The sequence below is a fragment of the Candoia aspera genome, chromosome 1 (genome assembly GCF_035149785.1).
Source record: "Candoia aspera isolate rCanAsp1 chromosome 1, rCanAsp1.hap2, whole genome shotgun sequence".
Lineage (NCBI taxonomy): Eukaryota > Metazoa > Chordata > Lepidosauria > Squamata > Boidae > Candoia > Candoia aspera.
In genome coordinates this window covers 260,739,057-260,757,891 of record NC_086153.1, presented here as the reverse complement: position 1 = coordinate 260,757,891, position 18,835 = coordinate 260,739,057, and the positions used below count along the sequence as shown (strand labels likewise).

The 18,835-nt window shown below is 39.2% G+C and overlaps 1 protein-coding gene across 1 annotated transcript in view; it reads left to right on the top strand.

Annotated features, from left to right (window-relative positions):
* The first annotated feature begins 5,128 nt into the window (after positions 1–5,128).
* ZDHHC13 (zinc finger DHHC-type palmitoyltransferase 13) overlaps positions 5,129–18,835 on the top strand; it is a 30,280-nt gene continuing 16,573 nt past the window's right edge. Inside the window, exons 1-7 of the mRNA XM_063289576.1 lie at positions 5,129–5,259; positions 7,296–7,438; positions 9,535–9,657; positions 12,878–12,955; positions 15,195–15,339; positions 16,521–16,585; positions 18,106–18,268. Of these exons, the coding sequence (XP_063145646.1) occupies positions 5,239–5,259; positions 7,296–7,438; positions 9,535–9,657; positions 12,878–12,955; positions 15,195–15,339; positions 16,521–16,585; positions 18,106–18,268 (738 nt within the window). The 5' untranslated portion in view covers positions 5,129–5,238. The remainder of the gene's footprint in view (positions 5,260–7,295; positions 7,439–9,534; positions 9,658–12,877; positions 12,956–15,194; positions 15,340–16,520; positions 16,586–18,105; positions 18,269–18,835) is intronic.

Here is an 18,835-nt window from a genome sequence, read left to right as displayed (position 1 = left end):
ACCCTTTAAGAAAAAGGATTTAGCCTATGGATATTAAGCCATTGGCTGTTTAGGGGAAATTAAAAAGTATAGAATACCATTCTGGGCTTGTGCAATCTAGAATAATACACATTGAGAATTGCTGCCTATTTTCCTCTTCATTAATTACAGAAAAACTCATGATTGACCTCACCCAATGCATTCATTTTGAAATCAGCTGCACTAAACAGAGTTTTCACATTGTCACATACAGTGGATGCAATATGGCAGTTTAATGCAGTTCTTGGAATTGTCCACTGACCCATTTATTGCAAATGGACATTTGAAAAGAAGAAAGGATCACTACTCCAATACTTTGAAATGGAATTAAAGCTCCTTTAATTAGCTTGCTTGATTTCTGCCTTGCGGGACCAATTTTAAATTGGAGTTAGGGGAAAAGATATTCATTGGTGTTTGCTCTTCTGGGAACAAACAGGCAAAATCAGGGTCTGAAATAACTATAAGTCTACTTGGCCACAGCTGATTTTTTGGGAAATATCAGCCTTAAAGGAGGCAGTGATATCAGTCAAAATAATGCTTGTTAACTAGCTGGAACAACCTTATATTTTCCAGTTGTCTGCCATGACTGCATTGGGTAAGTAGTTATTTGGATTTAATGTCTTCTTGAGTAACTTTAGAACTGCAGAACTTGTTTGGAGTGATGTAGTAGTCTTTCAAACGAGAGTCAAAATTTGCAAGATAATGACGTTGTAGTAAATCAAACATGTCAACACTCCTGCAAATGCCATGAAAAAACCTTTTACAATGATGCACTATAAAGTGTCTTCTTTTTGGAAAGTGAGTCCTGAAAGTGATTATGGATCAGTTCTCAGTTAATACAATATTTGCATTTGGACAACATCCTAATACTGGTTGGTCCAACTTTGGATTTTTATTGTACTGTATTCTTTTGTGGCTCAATTTTGAATCCAGCCAGCACAGACAGATTATGGTTCAGTGTCATAGAAAACCAGAAAATTAGATTAATTAGGCTACCAGGTATAAGGATGTCATGCAAAGAGAGCCAAAGTGTAGTAGATTTTCAACATTGTTCACAGTCAGCTAAAATGCAGTTGGCTAGGTTTTGGCTTTGTGTTGTGCAAACACAAGGAACTGGGTTAATTCAAAAATTCATGTTTGACCTAACTACAGGACTAGAGTGTTATGTAAACACAGCTTGTACTTACATGGGAAGGAGCAGTGTGAGTCTTCAAGTACCTCTTTCTTCTGGCATCAGATGATTGGAATAAGCTCAGTATATACAGTATACTCACTGTTCCACACTTAGTTTTTATTGGCCAAGTTACCTACTCTTTGATTAGACAAACTGTAGAATGCAGACTGCTATACTGGATATATCAAAGCACACATACAAAAAAGTTATATATTAATTACTAATATTAGTATTAATAAAGGTATTATTTTAATGTAAGCTAAGTAGTCAGGCGCAGCCTATATGAATAGTTTATGTTTCAGTGTATTGTATGAACCCAGAAAGCTAGGCTAATTGATTAAGCCATGGTTAAGGCAGCAGGCTAGAAACCAGGGGACCGTGAGTTCTAGTCCTGCCTGAGGCACAAGCAGCTGGGGGACCTTGGGCCAGTCACTCTCTCAGCCCTAGGAAGGAGGCAATGAAAAACCACTTCTGAAAAACCTTGCCACAAAAACTGCAGGGACTTGTCCAGGCAGTTGCCAGGAATCAGAAACTGACTTGAAAGCACACACAAAAAAGAAGCTAATTATAAGTAGAAAAGTTGTGAATGTAGCTGTGAAAATACTAGCGAACCACTCATTATTTATTTATTTGTTTGTTAAATTTATGTTACTGCCCATCTCCCCCAATGGGGGACTCTGGGCAGTTTACAATAAAATAACACTAAAAACATAGCCATCTAAATTACCAGTAAGATATAAATAGATATAAGATAAGATATAAATTACTTGAAGATATAAATTATTGCAGTTTTTATCCATACTGGGCCAGATCAAGCTGTATATAAAGTAAAAAGATGACATGAGTGGATCACGATTTCTCAGCCCCTTTGTAATTAACGGAGTGGGACACTCTTGTGAGTTTTGTTGGTCAGTAAAACATTGTCTTAAGATACAATTGAGGAAAACATCTTTCAGAGGAAGGTGGACTTTCCCTTACCTTTTCCCTGCAAGATCTTTCCACATGTTCACACTAGGGGACGTTTAAACATCTCTTCTGTGATAAAGCAATTTGAGGTCAGGACACCGGCACATCTCTATTAACGTTTATTTACTAATTTTGCTGTTTGACATTCATTCTAAATTTTTGAGGGAGCTATTCCTGGTAGTAAATTGGATCCCAAATGTGGTATTTTGCACTGAAATGGAATTGATGAAGATTGAGATAAGCATGGGCCACGATCTTTCACTATTATTTGACTTTAAATGGTTTGGGCCCACTAACTTCAAGGGACAATTATCAGTCCTCCTGGATAGAGGGAATGAAGGATAAGCTGCTGCAATATGCTCTCCTTCCAAATCTCTGTTGCTCCTGGGCTATAAACAAGTCAAAGCCAAGCAGAGAAAAAGGATACTTAATATGAAAACTCAAAGTAGAACTGAGAGTTTTCACTGCTACAGGCTTCTCTGCTAAAAAAAATTGGTTGCACTTTTTTCTTTTGGAACAGATAAAAGCATTCCACTATATACAACATCAGGAGAGAGACTTAGTGTAATTGTGCCCTCTTTTGAGGAAGCAGTTTCTTTTCACTTTTGGAATTTGCTGTTATTTCCCAAAATAAAGTAGTAACAAAAAGGAATAAAAATAAAATAAAAAATAAAAGTGACAAATCCACTTTGAAAGGGCAGCCCTCAAGCTAGCAGAAGTTGCTCACCCCTGGCTTATTCTGTCGTGTGAACTAAATAAGTAGGCTGGCCATATTTCCTTGAGACAAAAACAGGACATTGGGATGGCAAAACGGGGCAGGGCTGGGCGACGGGCTGGATCGGCAGGCAGGAACTTCTCTGGTTTTCTCAGGCTGGGAATCTTTGGATTCCTTCGTTTGTGAAAGGCAAGGCTGGGCTGGAGAGTCTAGTGAACAGTTGTCCCCGACAAGCTGTTCCTCCTCTGGCTGTGCTTTTACATTCTTTTCTTCCCGCCGTTTCAAGGCAGGAGCCAATCAGCTTGCCCTTCGTTCACCGCTATCAGCTGATCCTGTTTTTTTCTTTTTAGGTTTCCCACTGGGTTGAGCTCTGCCGCTTTCTTCCTGTTTCTGCTGAGCTCCCCCTCCTTCCACTCAAAGTCAGATTGCATTCTGACAGGTTCGTGGGAACTTTCAAATTTTTAAGTAAGGTTTTTAAGAAAACAGGACAAAATGGACATTTATATTAAAACGATGGGACGGTCTGGAAATGTTAAAAAAAAGGACTGTCCCATTCAAAATGGGACGTATCGTCAGCCTATAAATAAGCTAAGTGAGTTGAAGAGTTCAGGTTTTGATGGAGATCCTATGGAAGTTGTGAATGTAACTGAGATCCTCTTTCTAAAACTTTTGTGCTGTTTGGATAACAGCTGAAGAACAGGAAAATTGCAGTCTCTTCAGCAGCCCTTCATGTAGAAGATGAACTATGTTGTAATGCTTGTTTGTTCTAGGCATAGTGTGATGCATTTACTATGGTTTAAGACTTGTGCAAACCAGGCCACTTCAGTAAACCATGGTTAAACATATCTTGATTATATGTTATAGGTAAACTGAGCAGTGAGAAAAAATTCCATGAATGTGTTTAATATTTGAAGTGCTATCTAACACTTTGAATTCAATCACAAAGAGGTGCTTTAAAGTGCATGGGAGTGCAGATATATATCCGCAGTGCCTCAAAGCAACCATGCCCTGTCCCAGGATTTAACAGCAGAGTTTGCAATCCTGGGAAAGATGCGGTTCTTAGGAGTTAGAGCCAGAAACTACATCTGGCAAATTATCAGTGCTAAGAAGGAGTTGGAGCCAGTTGTTACATTTGTATTCCAATGTACACCACTTTTCAGAGATCAGATCTATAGCACTGCACCGCCCTACAATTTATCTTGTGCTTAATGGAGATCATGACTAGGTGAACTGCATACTTACTCACTTGGTTGACCAAGATATTACCATTGCTGGGCAAATTCCAGGTCCCTGCTCTTCCCTTCAAGTCAGGAAACAGTAAACATAGCAAAGATTAAACCCATCCCTACTCAACAGTAATTTGACAATATTTCCAGCTAAATGAATCTCGAACTGATGCTAACTCCGTATCTGCCCTTCCCTCTCTATGAATACTGTGTCCTTTGAGAAGCAAAACTGTTCTCAAATCCTTATCCGTTATGGAAAGTACAGTTAGAAAAGAGAGTTTGTTCACTGCTCTCCTGAGCATGAACGATCTTTCCAAGAATTAAAAACTGCTTTTGGTAGTCAGCCTGCGCTCAGAGGTCTAGGGTTTATCTTTGTTGTTGTGCATATTGATGCTTCTGATGTGGGGTTGGGAGAAGTGTTACAATGCAAAAGTTTGGTGATGGTATGAATCCTATTTTGTACCTTTCAAAACAGCATATAGCACTATGCAAGCATGGGCAGCAAACCCACATTCTTCAGTGGGATCCCAAATAAATCCCCTTGGGCTATATATCCACATAAGGGATATAAAACTGCATCCTTCTCCCAATTTCTCAAAATTATGAATATCCCTTTCAGCTCAATGACCCTGAGTCAGTGTTTCTCGACCGTAGCAACTCTAAGATGTGTGGACTTCAACTCCCAGAATTTCCCAGTCAGCATGCTGGCTGGGGAATTCTGGGAGTTTGGTTTGTTCGTTTGTTTATCATATTTCTACCCCACCCATCTTGCAAGCCACTCTGAAGTCCACACATCTTAGAATTGCTAAGGTTGGGAAACACTGCTCTGAGTACATGCTGTCAGAGAAGAGGGCTCTTTGGTTTTAGCCACAAGCTCCTAGGAGGCCATTTAAGTCCTTGCCTGAAGCTCTGAAGAGGGGCATAGAACAAGGCTGCCGCCCGGCCACCAACTGCAGCCTGCCTCCGCTCCGCCAGGGGCCAGTTCAGCCGGGCAGGCTCCCCGCTCCGGAGGGTGCGGCTGCAGCTCCTCCTCTTCTCTTTAGAGGGGCCGGCCTGGGGTGTGTTTCGGCGGTAACCAGGAAGTCAGACCAGGAAACTCCAGGGAGCGCCAGGCGAGCGGGGCTTCTGGACCGCTGAGTATGGAGGACCCTGGCCGCGTGGTGAGCAGCAGGGGGAAGGGAAGGGAAGGCGAGGCAGGTGGCTGTAAAGGAGAGCCCGGGAAGAGGCCTAGAGGCCAGGCCAGGCCAGGCATGAACCGTGACGCGGGTGTTTGCTGCTTTTCAGTTCCGCTCGTTCCCACGTGATCCTCGAAGGTCCGGACCGGGGTTGGATGCAGGTCCAGCTCCTTTCCATCCTCCCCCCAGAGTCGGCTGAGTTGAACCACTGAGTGGTAACCTCATGGCATTTTCCCAGCTTCATTCGTAGAGGGAATGACAGGGTCGGTAGCTACAGCACAACTTTGTAACCCCCCTCTTCTTCAAATACGGGCAGACATACTTGACCCAGGAAAGTATATTCAAATCCCGGTATGATAAAGGAGGGATTAGGATAGGTGGTGTAAGCATAAAACGTGCGCTCAGGTTCATGTAGGAGAACTGCTTTGGGAGATCACCTGTGTCAGAAGAAAGTATAACAGAATGACTCAGTGGATTCGTGAAGTCCCAACCTGATGTGCTGCTTGTTTGCCCCTCTCCTGATCCAGCACAACATCTCAGAAAGGAAGACTTCATACTGTACCTGCAGTCCAGAACCCAACCTGATGAGGGGTCTAGACTGCCTATATGCCTCCACATGGATTTCTGTGATTCAATTTTTCTGTCTGTAATGTTTGAAAAGATTAGTTCCCCTTGCCATGATTGGGAATGTGACAAATGCAACTATGAAGGGTAGTCTTATCTTCTAAAAGTGAAAATTATCTGACTTTAAATTAGTATTTATCTAACTTAAAAAAACTTTACTTGGAAGTTTCCAAAAGTTATTTTCATGGATGATTTTTGCTACCACTGGCAGCGAGGATTTGTTTTCTGAGGCCAGGTCTCCCCAAAAGTGTTGTGTGGAAAGGGATGAATCACACTTCGATATGAAAATTTTCTAATATTAAACTAAGCAATAGTAGGAAATTGGTCCCTGTGCTTCTCATGGAGATGGGCAGGACAATCCTTTTTAGTTACAAGACTTATCTAATAGGGGAAAGGAAAGGTAGTAATTTAGTAAAACCTTTTTTGGTTGCCAGTCACATCCCTGCCCTACACATTCTTAACTATTTTTTTTGAGATTCTCTCAAGGCAACAGTTTATTATTCTGGTGACTATCCAATAAAGTGTTAGCCACCTGATGTAAAAAATAATAAAGATGCTGAACATCACATCTTGAGTACCACTGAATAAATGCATTAAACAAGATTAAATTGCCCACGGTAGTTAGAGCCAAATATCATCATTCGGTTGTCACGTATATGTCCCATCCCAAGGCAGGTTCACACCAAGAATATTTATTTTGGTTCTTTACAGCACGGTTCAAAGAATATCCTCTCAGAAGGACAGTCTCACTGAGTTCAGTTAAGTTTCCTCCTAGGTTAACAGGCTTAGAATCACGACCTAAGCTCCTGTTCGGCGAACAAACTGATTCCTTTGTTAACCAAACAACATGGGATTTTTTAATCCTTGTGGCTTTGGTGGTATCTGCAATGCAGTTGGGAATTTCCACAAAACCAACATTAGAATCAGAAAATAGATTTTATTAACTGTAATTGGGAAGAAACATACAACTTTTCATATTTTGTGGGCCCTTATTATTGTGAACATAACATTTGTCATTAAATATGAATTTGGGCTTGGGCCGTGCTGTTATGTGCAGTACCCTTTTCATCTATTACCCCATTATGTTACCCTTTTTTGGCATGAAGTTCCATTGATCTGTTTTTCAGGCAGGTAGGAATTGTGTCTGCCTCTACACCTTGTTCCCATCTTTTCCCAGGATCACTTTAAAAGGGCAAATAAGCATATATCTTGTTAGAACTTAACTGAATGCTGAGTCTTCTTTGTGATATATTTGCTTTTCTCTTTTTGTATATGTGGGGCAAAAAGGTATGTCCCAAAGTACAAAAAAGCAGTTTCCTCATTACTTGCAAGAATACAATTATACTAGCCTAAAATATTGATTAAGAAATGTATTAATTATTCGTTTTCATTTACAGTGTAAAAGTCACAACCATGGGTCCCTTCGTCATCATGGCCATAGTTGGCCTAATTTGTATGCAGATGAAGATCTATCAAAAGAGCATGACATGCTGCCTTTTGTGGAGGACTACAGCAATTTTGATATTGTCAAAGCAACCCAGTAGGTTTCTTGTTCAATCATGTTTATTCTTATACCATTATTATAAAAAGGCATCAAATATCCGCCAAAGGATATTTTATAGGAAACTGTGTATGTGTGAAAGAGGCTGTTAATGAAGAATTTAAATATGAATGATTTCTGCAGCTGGAAAAAGGTCTGTTTGTTGTAGAAAAATAAGTTCTCTATTTTCACACATATATTCCAAGCTCTATTTCTAGGGCTCTGTGAGAAGTGATATTTACATGCAGTGGGTTCAGACATAAATCGCACTGTGTCATAATGTGGTTTGTTTGGTTTTGGTTTACTCTTTTATACAAACTCTGCCATTGTGATTGATAAGCCATGATGAAGTTTTTGTACATACGTAGTTTGTATAATAATAAATTCACTAAGATTTGGATTGGCAAAGTATACTCCTAAGAAATATGACACACCTGTAGTTAAACTGAGTAAGAATTTTAAGACTTTCATTTAGACATGTTAGAAAGTTACATCAATATTTTAATTTCAGTTTTTGAAAAAAATTGGATAGTTTAGTAATTAGAAATTAATTAGAAATTAGATTTAACAAGAAGCCAATGCCAGTGTTTTCCATGTAGAGAGAGAAGCATGTAGAACTTTCATGATGCTGAGTGATGGAAGTGAATGGTTAGTTGAGCAGCAGAGTGCTAAATCCATTTAAAGGTGTAAAAAAGAAAGCAGCTGAAGTCTCTTTCAAGTAGAGCTCAATGTGACTTCATGGACACATCCATATAATTTTCTTGGCAAGATAGTACAGGTGTAACTGGCCATTTTCTTCCTAGGAACTTTTTTTTTCAAATTTCACACTGTAGCCTATAAGCCTGGTTTTTCTGGTGTTCTTCCATCCAATTATTAACCAGACCGGCCCTGATTAGCTTCCAAGCACAAATAAGGTCAGACAGGTTCTACCACCTCTGAGGCATAAACCAGAAAACTATTTCATAGACTTAGTCTAAAGGTATGACCAATAATTAGTATTAGTTGCTAGGTAGGAATCTGCAGCCTCATTTCTGAAAGTCTGGAATGTTCTGTTAAAAAATAATTTTTTATGTATTTTTGAAACTTGTATATTGCTGAACTCCTGGCAATTTAGAGCTGTAGCATAGAATTATTGGTTTACACAATGTACTAAGTGAAAACTAAACAAATGACACTATGTCTTATACTTAACTGATGCATCTTTGAAAAATGTGGTACTTCTGAATGTCAGAATATTGTTCTGAACTTCTGAATGTTGGAACATCGATTCTTTCTTCTTCTTGTTTGACTATTGTGAAACAAGCAGCAATATATTATGTCACTATTACATACTACATCTCAAGCGTTTTTGGGGCAGGGTGTCTATGAGGATTATTTATGTATGTGTGTATGTATGTATGTCCCTTCGAGTCAGTTTTGATTCCTGGCACTACATGGACAAGTCCATGAAATTTTCTTTGCAATGTTTTTCGGAAGTGGTTTGCCACTGCCGTCTTCCTAGGGCTGAGAGAGAGGGACTGGCCCAAAGTTATTTAGCTGACCGCATGCCTAAGGCAGGACTCAGATTCATTATTTTTCTGTTTGAAGCCCAGTGCTTTTAATCACTACACCAAGCTGGTTTTCTTATGAGAAATAATGAAGCTAAACTTCAATTAAAAAATAGTAGATATAGTATCTTGGCATAACAGCTTGTCATAACAACATCTAAAACTACATTCCAGCCACTTTAATAGTAGAGACAGCTGGTGAAGAACAAACTATATAAGAGCTTAAAGAAGATTTTGTTCTAGTCCATAAAGGACTGAGACTGGACTAGACTAAAATCAAATTTAGATTTAGTGAGCTGAGTATGCACAGTGCTATCTTGTTTTAATTACAGGGGATGAGAGAGAATGGCAGGCAGGAATGAGGTAGATTCAGAGACATGGAGGTCTTTGTATATAAGACAATACTATAAAGCATCTCTCCTTTTCCTAATTGTTTTTAAATGACATTTTTCACTGATGATTTCCTGAGGGTTTAGATTTCTTTTTTGTGCTGGACACAAATACCCAAAGTTTCTTCTAGCTATCCAAATCAATCACATTTTATTTCAGGTATGGTCTGTTAGAGCGATGTCAAGAATTGGTAGAAGCAGGATATGATGTAAGGCAGCCAGACAAAGAAAATGTGACACTTCTTCATTGGGCAGCAATCAATAATAGGCTGGATCTTATAAAGTAAGTTGTCACTATATGAGTTTATCAAACCTTATGAGTGTAAAGCAATTAAGTGGCTATATTGTTTATTTATTTATTAGACTTATATGGCTGCCATCTTAACAAAATACAAACCTGGGCGGCTAATAATAATAAAAACAACATTAAAATGAAAAACCTGGCACCTCAACCAACATTCTCTAATACATCCAACAATATAATCCCCAGGCTCCAACCTCACCCTATCCCAACACTTGGGGGAGACTCCGCATTTTACAGCTTTCCAGAAGGCTTAAAGGGTGGGGGCCTGCTGGATCCCTCAGGTTCCACATGGAATATAGGTTGTCTTCACTTACCGACTACCTCATTTAGTGACTGTACAAAGTTACAACGGTGTAAAAAAGTTTTGCGGACAATCCTAACATTTACAACCGTTGCAGCATCTTGTGGTCACATGATTGCCATTCAGATGCTTCGCAGTTGGCTAGCAGCAGAGTTAATAGAGAATGCGGAAGTAAAATTGTAAGTCGCGGTCACATGATGCTTCACTTAGTGACCAAGGTGCTTTGGTTAATGATCAAAGGGAATTAAGGTAAGCCTGTCACGGTCACATGATTTTCTGCCTAGTGATTGAAGTGCTTAGTGACTGAGTGGCCAGTCCCAATTGTGGTTACTAAGTGAGGACTACCTGTATTGTATTGATGTTTGGGGTGTTTTTGATACTCTCAAGAGAAACTAATAGAATACAGGTAGTCCTTGTTTAACATCCATTCATTCAGTGAGTGTTTAAAATTATGGCACTGAACGAAGAGACTTACAACCGGTCCTCAAAGTTCTGGCCTTTGTAGCACCCCCGCAGTCACGTGAACAAAATTCAGGCCCTCTTGGGCTGACCATCATTTACGACCCCCTTTTCACTGCCGCAAGCTGCCCCTGCTGCCCAGCCCTGTCTGCCACCACTACGCCTGCCACAGCATGCACCGCTACTGTACAGGTCAGGGCCTTCACCTTCTTTCGTGCCAGGGCCTCTCTTGCACCCGGTTATGGCCTCTGTTCACACCCCGCCCAGAGCCTCTTTTGCATGCCAGCCAGCACCTTCTTTCACATGCCGTCACAAAAGAAGACCCTGGCTGACGTGCAAACAGAGGCAGAGAGGTACAGTAGTGGTACACAGTGCAGCAGATGGGGCAGTGGGCAGGGCTGGGTGGTGGGGGCAGCTGGCTGCAGTAGGTGGGCAGGCGGCCAAAAGGGCAGAGGTGGGTGGGAGGAGTTGAAGAGGAGGCAGTCCCTTACCTTACTGAGGCTTGGGGCTGGGAGGGACTAAGCCGGGAATGGGTTGGATCATGGTGGGTCCTCAGCTAATGACCGGTGGGATTTGGTTAACAAAGGCAATGGGGAGTGACGGGAGTGCCTTCGCTAAGTGATGTGGTCATGTGATGCCGTGCTTTACAACTGCATCGCTTAGCGACAGAAATTCCAGTCCTAATTGCTGTTGTAACTTGAGGACTACCTGTATATTTCTTATTTTCAGAAATACTCAAGTCCATATTGTACATATATTGTGTCAGTGAAGAATTACATTTTGTTTATTAGTGTAAATTCTTTTAACTCTTGTAATCAGATATGATTGTTGCAAATAATACAGTAGCCATTACCTTTCCTTGGAGATTTAAAAGTATACCTTATTACAAATGTTGTATTAGAAGGGTGAATCTAGACAGCCTTTTGCATAAGTGGGAATAAAATAAATGCTATGCACGAAGGAAGAATTTGGTAGCTAAGAAAATGTTTCAAAATGAAAGGTTTAATAATAAATACTTTAAATATTTGGTGAATCTTTTTTCTATTTCAGTGTATAATTCTGAAATGGAAAAGCTAGAGAAACTAATAACCAGAGTCTGTACAGAAAGAATTTTTTGTGTGGTATAAAATACGATACAGAAAATATATGTGTGTGTTTTTGTGTTGGTATGTATGCATGTGCACACACATTCATTGAGAGGTGGCATACAAGTTCAATAGATGATGATGATGATGAATGAAAATTGAATGCGAAGTTTCCCACTATTTGAAAATAATGGAAGGGAAACTGCTCCTATAATTAAAAAGAGAAGCTCATCAGCTTTTCCAAGATGGAAAGGCCATGATCTTCAGTGAAAGCTAGTTAAACAGAAGGGAGTCCATCTTAATTTTTAAAGTGAGGTGTTAAGAGTTAGGATTCAAATTTGTCTAGATTTCGTGGTAAAGAAAATACATACCACACTCATTTCATAATTTTACTATTTTGGATCTTTGTCCCAGTACTGTAAAAGATGCCAGACCTAAATCCCATCTCAAATTAAGTTGGTGGGATGGAAGGTATTTTCTATTTTTGGAGACCATCTGTTCATAGAAGGGCTGTTTCCAGCAGCAGAATCATGTTATTTGAGAAAAATCACTTTAAACCTAGAGGATTTATCCATTAGTATAAGCACGCAAGAATGAAATATGGAAGACTTCTATTGAAAGAGAAAAAACCCTAACTTCAGTAGTTTATAATAAATATTTTATGTATTTTTCTTGCCAAACAACAATTGCCTGTTAGTATTCGTTCATTCCTGCTCATGAACTATTTTATCTACTAAGACTGCCATGTTAATAGATTTGTCAAAATTATTTTGTGACTTTTCTAATATCTATAACCCATATTTAATAATCAAGGGACTTTTGATTTACCCTGTAGACAAAATTGCTTTATAGGAATATATTACTAAATATTAAATAATTGTATTTTAAAAAATATTGTGTAGTACATAAAAAGCCAGAGAAAAATCCACTTTCAGAAAAAGCATTCAGTCAAAAGGAATATGTAGGTAGTCTTCACTTAGCGACCACAATTGGGACCAGCAATGCGGCAGTCACTAAGCAGGAAATCATGTGACTGCCACTTATGGTTTTAATTCCGCGCTCTCCATTAACTCTGGTTGTTGCAAGGTGTTGGGAAGCATGCATATGGCAATCACATGACCATGGGATGCTGCAACAGTTGTAAATGCGAGGATTGGTTGCAAAGATGTTTTTTTAACATCATAACTTTGGTTGCTAAATGATGCAGTCAGTAAGTGAGAACTACCTGTATACAGTATGTCTTATATAAAAGGCTTCGCTTAGACATTAACAGTACAGTTTCTGTCCATTTTTCTATATATATACTGTATGTTAATTCATCATGTATTTATAAAACAACTTTGCTATTACACAGGTATTTTATCTCCAAAGGTGCAGTAGTGGATCAACTAGGAGGGGATTTAAATTCAACTCCACTTCACTGGGCAATTAGGTATGAAGCAAATGTTACTTTTGGTTATTTAAATACTTACATTTGACTGTGTGGTATTGTGATACATTAGGGCAAACTTAAGTTTTGATTTTGTGACAGTGACTTTGTTAAAAATTTGCATCTTTCCTCCCACAGCCAAAGACTTGCTTAAATGAGATTTTAGGTCAACACAGAGATCTGTACTTTTATATACAAAAATGGGGCTGGAGAACAAAAGCTACTCAGTTGTAAAGAGAAGAAGGAATGAACTTAACAGGATTCAAAACCTAATCAATGTTCTGAGAGGCTTCGTGCTGCTAGCTTGCATGCTAAACCCTTTCCCATGTTCCTGTCTTCCATAGCAACTACAATTGGGTTGTAGGGACCAGAATTTTAATTGCTAAGTGAAGCGGTCGTTAGGTGAAACATCACGTGACCTCACCGCTTAGTGACGGCAGTCCCAGTTGTGGTTGTTAGGTAGGGACCTCATGCTTCTCCTGCCCTGCTCGCCCCCCTTCAGCTGCCTCCACCCATCTATTTCCCTCCCATCCCTGCCCTTTTGGCTGCCATGAACTCTGCTGCCTACCTGTGCCACCCCCGCCAACCCCACCTGACCTTTGCCATCTTCTCCCTCCTGCTGCTGGCCTAGGATTCAGGTGATGGGTGAGGGTGCAGCTGTGGGAAGTGTGCGGCGAGCATGGCAGGGAAGTGGAGCTTCATCTGCCGAAGGGAGCTTGCTGGACCCAGCTGGGGAGGAGGCAGCAGGGGTGGTGGCAGAACTGGAGGAAGCAGAGGGACGAGGGCAGGCTTCTGTGAGGGATGGAAGCGAGCCAGTGCCAGCAGAGCCTACCCGCAGACCCTGTGCTTGCTCTTGGCCCAGCCTTCCTCCTGCAAAGCCTCGCGAAGGGCCAGCAGCTTCCAACACACTGAAGCCTGCAGACTGGTTTTTCAGAGGTGCTTCCCATGCATACTCTGCAGCTCACGTTGGAGTCTGCCACTCTTGTTTGTAAATTATGCTCTTTTTTGCATATGTTTATATTCACATAACATACAACTTAGTTGTGAATTGATTCTTAATTTGCTTTACTATCCAAAAGTTAAATTCAACTGGTATGTTGTTTCAGCAATTTTATGAAGTCACAAACCAGAAGAATGGACTTACCTGTTGTACAGTTTATACGTGCCCTTTTCTGCAACCTACGTACAACTGTATATTTTATCACTATATATTTATTGTTCTCTGCTCTCTCCCTCCCTCTCTGTTATGTAGCTGAAGGTAACCCAAAAGCTTCAAGATTATATGCAAAACATTCTGTGGATGGATCAGACAGCATCATGTTTTGTCTATGTACACATCTAGAGCATATGTGTTTGATCCATATGCAGGCCTGGAGCTTGCATGCACCTGCAGATGTGTTCTGGGGTGGGAGACATTGGGGGAAAAGGCCAGTGGAGAGGGAAAGCATTTGTACAGGGCAACAGCAGCAGTAAAGAAAGGCAGATAGGTGGGCCAGATGGATTGGATGGATGTAGGGTGGCAGCTACACCAACATGTGGTGAAGTGGGGTGGGTGAGTCAGTTGGGTGCATTGGGTGGAGCAAGATGGGGAGGAAAGACTCATGGAAGTGGAGAGGTAGTGTGGGTGCAGTGGTCGGTAGCAGAGGAGGAGTGGGAGGTGAGCTAGTGCACAGCTCATGCACGGGATGAGGGGAGAGATTTGTGAGGTCTTCAGTCTTGCCCTGTTTGTCCCTTAAGACTCCTTCAGCTTTATCTCAGCCAAAATATGATCAACCCTGGATCACCTCATCTGGATCTTATTTCAGAATGGCCTGGATGAATTTCTGAGCAACAGTGGAGCAACATTTTTTGCTTCATACACACTCCTACTTTTAGACAAAGCTGGGATTTGCACCTGGCCCTTACTAGTTCTAGGCCTGCATTTAACAAATAATAACGAATTTAAAGCTGAAACAATTTCTTATGCGTTCATTCCATAAAATTTCTTTCGTTTAACGTTATTTTTTTTTAAAAATTATAATCCTATGTTCAGTCATTTATAATATCTCAAACATATTTTGGCTGCCATTCTTCCACAATTAGGACATCTTTGCTTTTGTTAACTTTATTCTCATTCTGAAATTTAAATGTAAATTCTGAACTTTAAACCCTCAGGTTGACATTAGTGTTTCTTTTCCATTAGAAGTAATATTTTGTCTCCATAAGAAAGTGTTTTAAACTTAAAAGCACTCTCTCTTTCTAGGCAAGGGCATTTATCTATGGTCATATTGTTGTTAAAATTTGGAGCAGATCCAACTCTTATTGACGGAGAAGGATACAGCAGCCTACATTTAGCTGTGCTTTTTCAACACATGCCGATCATAGCTTACCTCATATCAAAGGGTCAGGTATGTGACTTTGTGCAGTGCTGTAATTAATCATGTGGCAAGCATGAATACTTGTGTGCTAATACTTTGGCTTCCATGAACGTTAAATTTTATAATTGCGCAGGTACAAAGATTCATTGCATTCTATCACAGAGATTTTATTTACTGTCACAGTAAACCTATGAATGAGCTTATTTAATCCCTCAGGCTCCATTCAGGAGGCTCCATGTCTATCAAATTCCTCCCATTTCATCACTAATCACCGCTCTAGATTAATACTTAAGCATGAGCCTGATTTATCTTTGAGTCATGGCTGAAAAATGTGGTAAGTTAATAAAAACAGAAAATCAAAAATGTTCGTATTAATAACAATTAGTTACAAGTGCTGAAAAGCTCATAAAAGTTCTATGCCAACCTAGTATGTATGCTGTACTTACTATATCAGTGATAGATATTAGCAGTTCCAGTTCCTTTTGCAATATACTCTGTAACTAAAAGATTCCCCACAACAGGCAAGGGAACAGAGGAGAGAAGTTTCAAAACTTTGCTCACATAATGTATTTAGTTACTTAGAAATTTCCACTCCAGAGGGTTGTGATTGGCATACACCAAAAAAAAAAAAAGAATTAAAAGTAACAGAAAAAACAGAATACAACATCAGCAATAATGGCACAACTGAGCAAGGACATATCCTAACCTTAAGATCCCCAAGTACTCTCTTTCAGATCCAGGTGTTCACTTCTATGCAGAAACGCATCAGGGAGGTGGTAATCTGAATATTCAGCGGAAAGCTATTCCATAGGAGGGGTGCCAGCATTGAGAAGTCTCTCCTATAAGGTCGCTGAAGATGGAACTCCTTAGAGGACAGGCTCCTCAGCAGGATCTCTCTCCCAGATCTTACAGGCAGATTCATACTGGGATACTGGGATTTCAGCCACTATTGTAATACTGAATAGTATTTTTTAAAGTGGACTGTTCAGAATGCTGCCAAGTTATGCTGTGGAACTCTCCTTGAGGCCTATGATTTGTATCAGAATACACTACGAGGCACCTGGGCCATATGGAAGTATTACTAAATTATTAATTGTTCATGAAATCCGTAACATTAATTGAATTCAGTGCAGTTCCATCAGTTTATGGCTTCAGCTGCTGGTTGGTAGTTAATTCCATTTTCTGAAATGTTAATATTTTGTCATATATAGAGTATAGATACTACTGACCGCAATGGACACACCCCTCTTATGCTGTCAGCCCACAAAGTAATTGGGTGAGTAATGATTGCAGTGAGCATGCAGTGCAATCCTATAGTTTACTGCTCAGTTCAGTGAGAGCTTTTAAGGAAAAAAAATATCCACAAGATTGCAGTGCTTTCAAGAAGGCAAAACAAGTTACATTATTTGTTGCCAAAGCAGTTGTTCTCAGCTGTTGAAACCCTGAAAGAAGAGTTTTATAAAATACATAACAGAGCTACAACAGTATGATATTCAGGAAAGAATTTATCCATATTCCATGTTTATTTCTGTATTCCAAAGGAAATAATTTTAATAGGTTAATCCAAAGTTCCTGTTATTTTCCTTGTTTAATTTTTATTTTCTGGATGAGGTTTAATGTTTTGGAAGGATAAAGGGTTAGGGTTTGGAAGGATCTTTGTAAGATTAAGTTTTCTGTCTCAATTTCTCCTATCCCATCCCAGAATATCATAATATTAAACTATTGAGCTATTTGCTAAGGACTCCAGTTGTTTTACATATGCTTTACTTCCATCATAGACCTTTATTACTGCATACCACAACCAGCCTTTAACTCCACATTCACATAACACCATCCAGAATTCAAGCCTGTTCACATCATCATACCCTTCCCCATAATCTACATAATCTCAGTAACATACTGCGGAGCAAAATCTGGCCTGCTTTCTCCCTGGCAGGATTGCATTTTCCAGATTTTGTTCATTGTCACCTCTTGTACCTTTGCAATTAGAATTCTGCCAAATATCTTCCCAGGTACACTTAACTTAGTACTGTAAGTAATTGGGCATTTACTCTTGTCTTTCTTTTTTTATAAGGAACAATAACAACTTGCTTCCGATCATCAGGCACAGATAATCTTAACATGCATGTTAAACAAGTTGTATAGCTATTCCAAAAGCAAACCACATCTGTATTGTAACATTTCTCCAGTTGCTCTGTTTACAACTGCAGCCTTACCATTTTTCAACATTCTCACAACATTTATTGTTTCCTTTCCATCATTTTTTTTCTTGGATGCTAGCATTTATGGCATTTATTTCAGTTTTACTCTTTGATACATTGCTGTTATTGCTATACAAATCTCTAAAATGTTTCTTCCAGCATTTCCCCATCTCAGTTTCATTCCAAATCATTTTAGCACTAGTTTTCATTTTAGCTCTTTTCACCCACTTATAACACACTTTTTTGATTTCCATCAACATTGCTCTACATTTTCTATGCCTTTTTTAATTGTACCCATTCCTTGCCCTCTATTACCATGTTCTTTTAACTATCTTTTCCTCCTTGTCCAAATTGTACAATATCTTTCCTCAGTTTTTGCAACACTCATTCTTTAATAGCACTTTTTCATCCATATCCAATGCATTTTTATAGTTCTATAGTTGTTACAACATATTAATATGCAATTATTAATCTTGTATTTTTTCTTAAGTATTAATATGGCAGGTTTGCTATTACAACATGGAAATAAATTATTAAAATATTATTAAAATTGTATCTTTGCTTTACTAACTTGTACATTTTTATTTTCATGAAGGCGGGAACCTACTAATTTTCTATTAAAGTTTCATCCGTCTGTCAGTGCTGTTGACGATATAGAAAAGAACACTGCTTTGCATTGGGCTGTTATAGCAGGAAACATTAATGCTGTAGATGTATTGCTAGAAGCTGGATCCAGTCTGGATATCAAAAATGTCAAGGTATTATTCCATTTTCATTATTAAAGATCCTTCTGGCTATCAAAATTTCAGGTAATATCAAAAAATATATCAGTTCCTAATTCGAAGTAGAGAACAATATTATGTCCTGTTCCTTTGTTTTCCTAAATGATGGGATTTATCTCTCTGTGGTTCTGAGAAATTGAATGCATCCCTTAATAGGTATATAATACTATTGAAAAGGTGAAAGCGAAGATACTTTGAAATGTATAGGAGTTTAGTGTTGATGTAACTAAACTGTAAAAACTGAGCTTTGTGGTTCACCATAAAGTTTAGGTAATTCTGGCTATTATTTGCAGCTGTAGTACTATTAATGCTTTAAGAAATATTGTAGAGCAAAATAGTTCATCTGAATTTCTTTATTTGAAAAAAAATTATGAAGGATATTTCTGAAGTGAATATTATCTATGAAAGCAAATTAGCAGGAAGGTAGAAAACCTGAAGGTTTTCCTAAAGGGTTAGTAGATGGAAAAGCTACTAAAAGGCAATATATGGTGCCCTCATATGTGGATAGTTTCTATACTTTGCAATTTAATATAAATAAAGTAG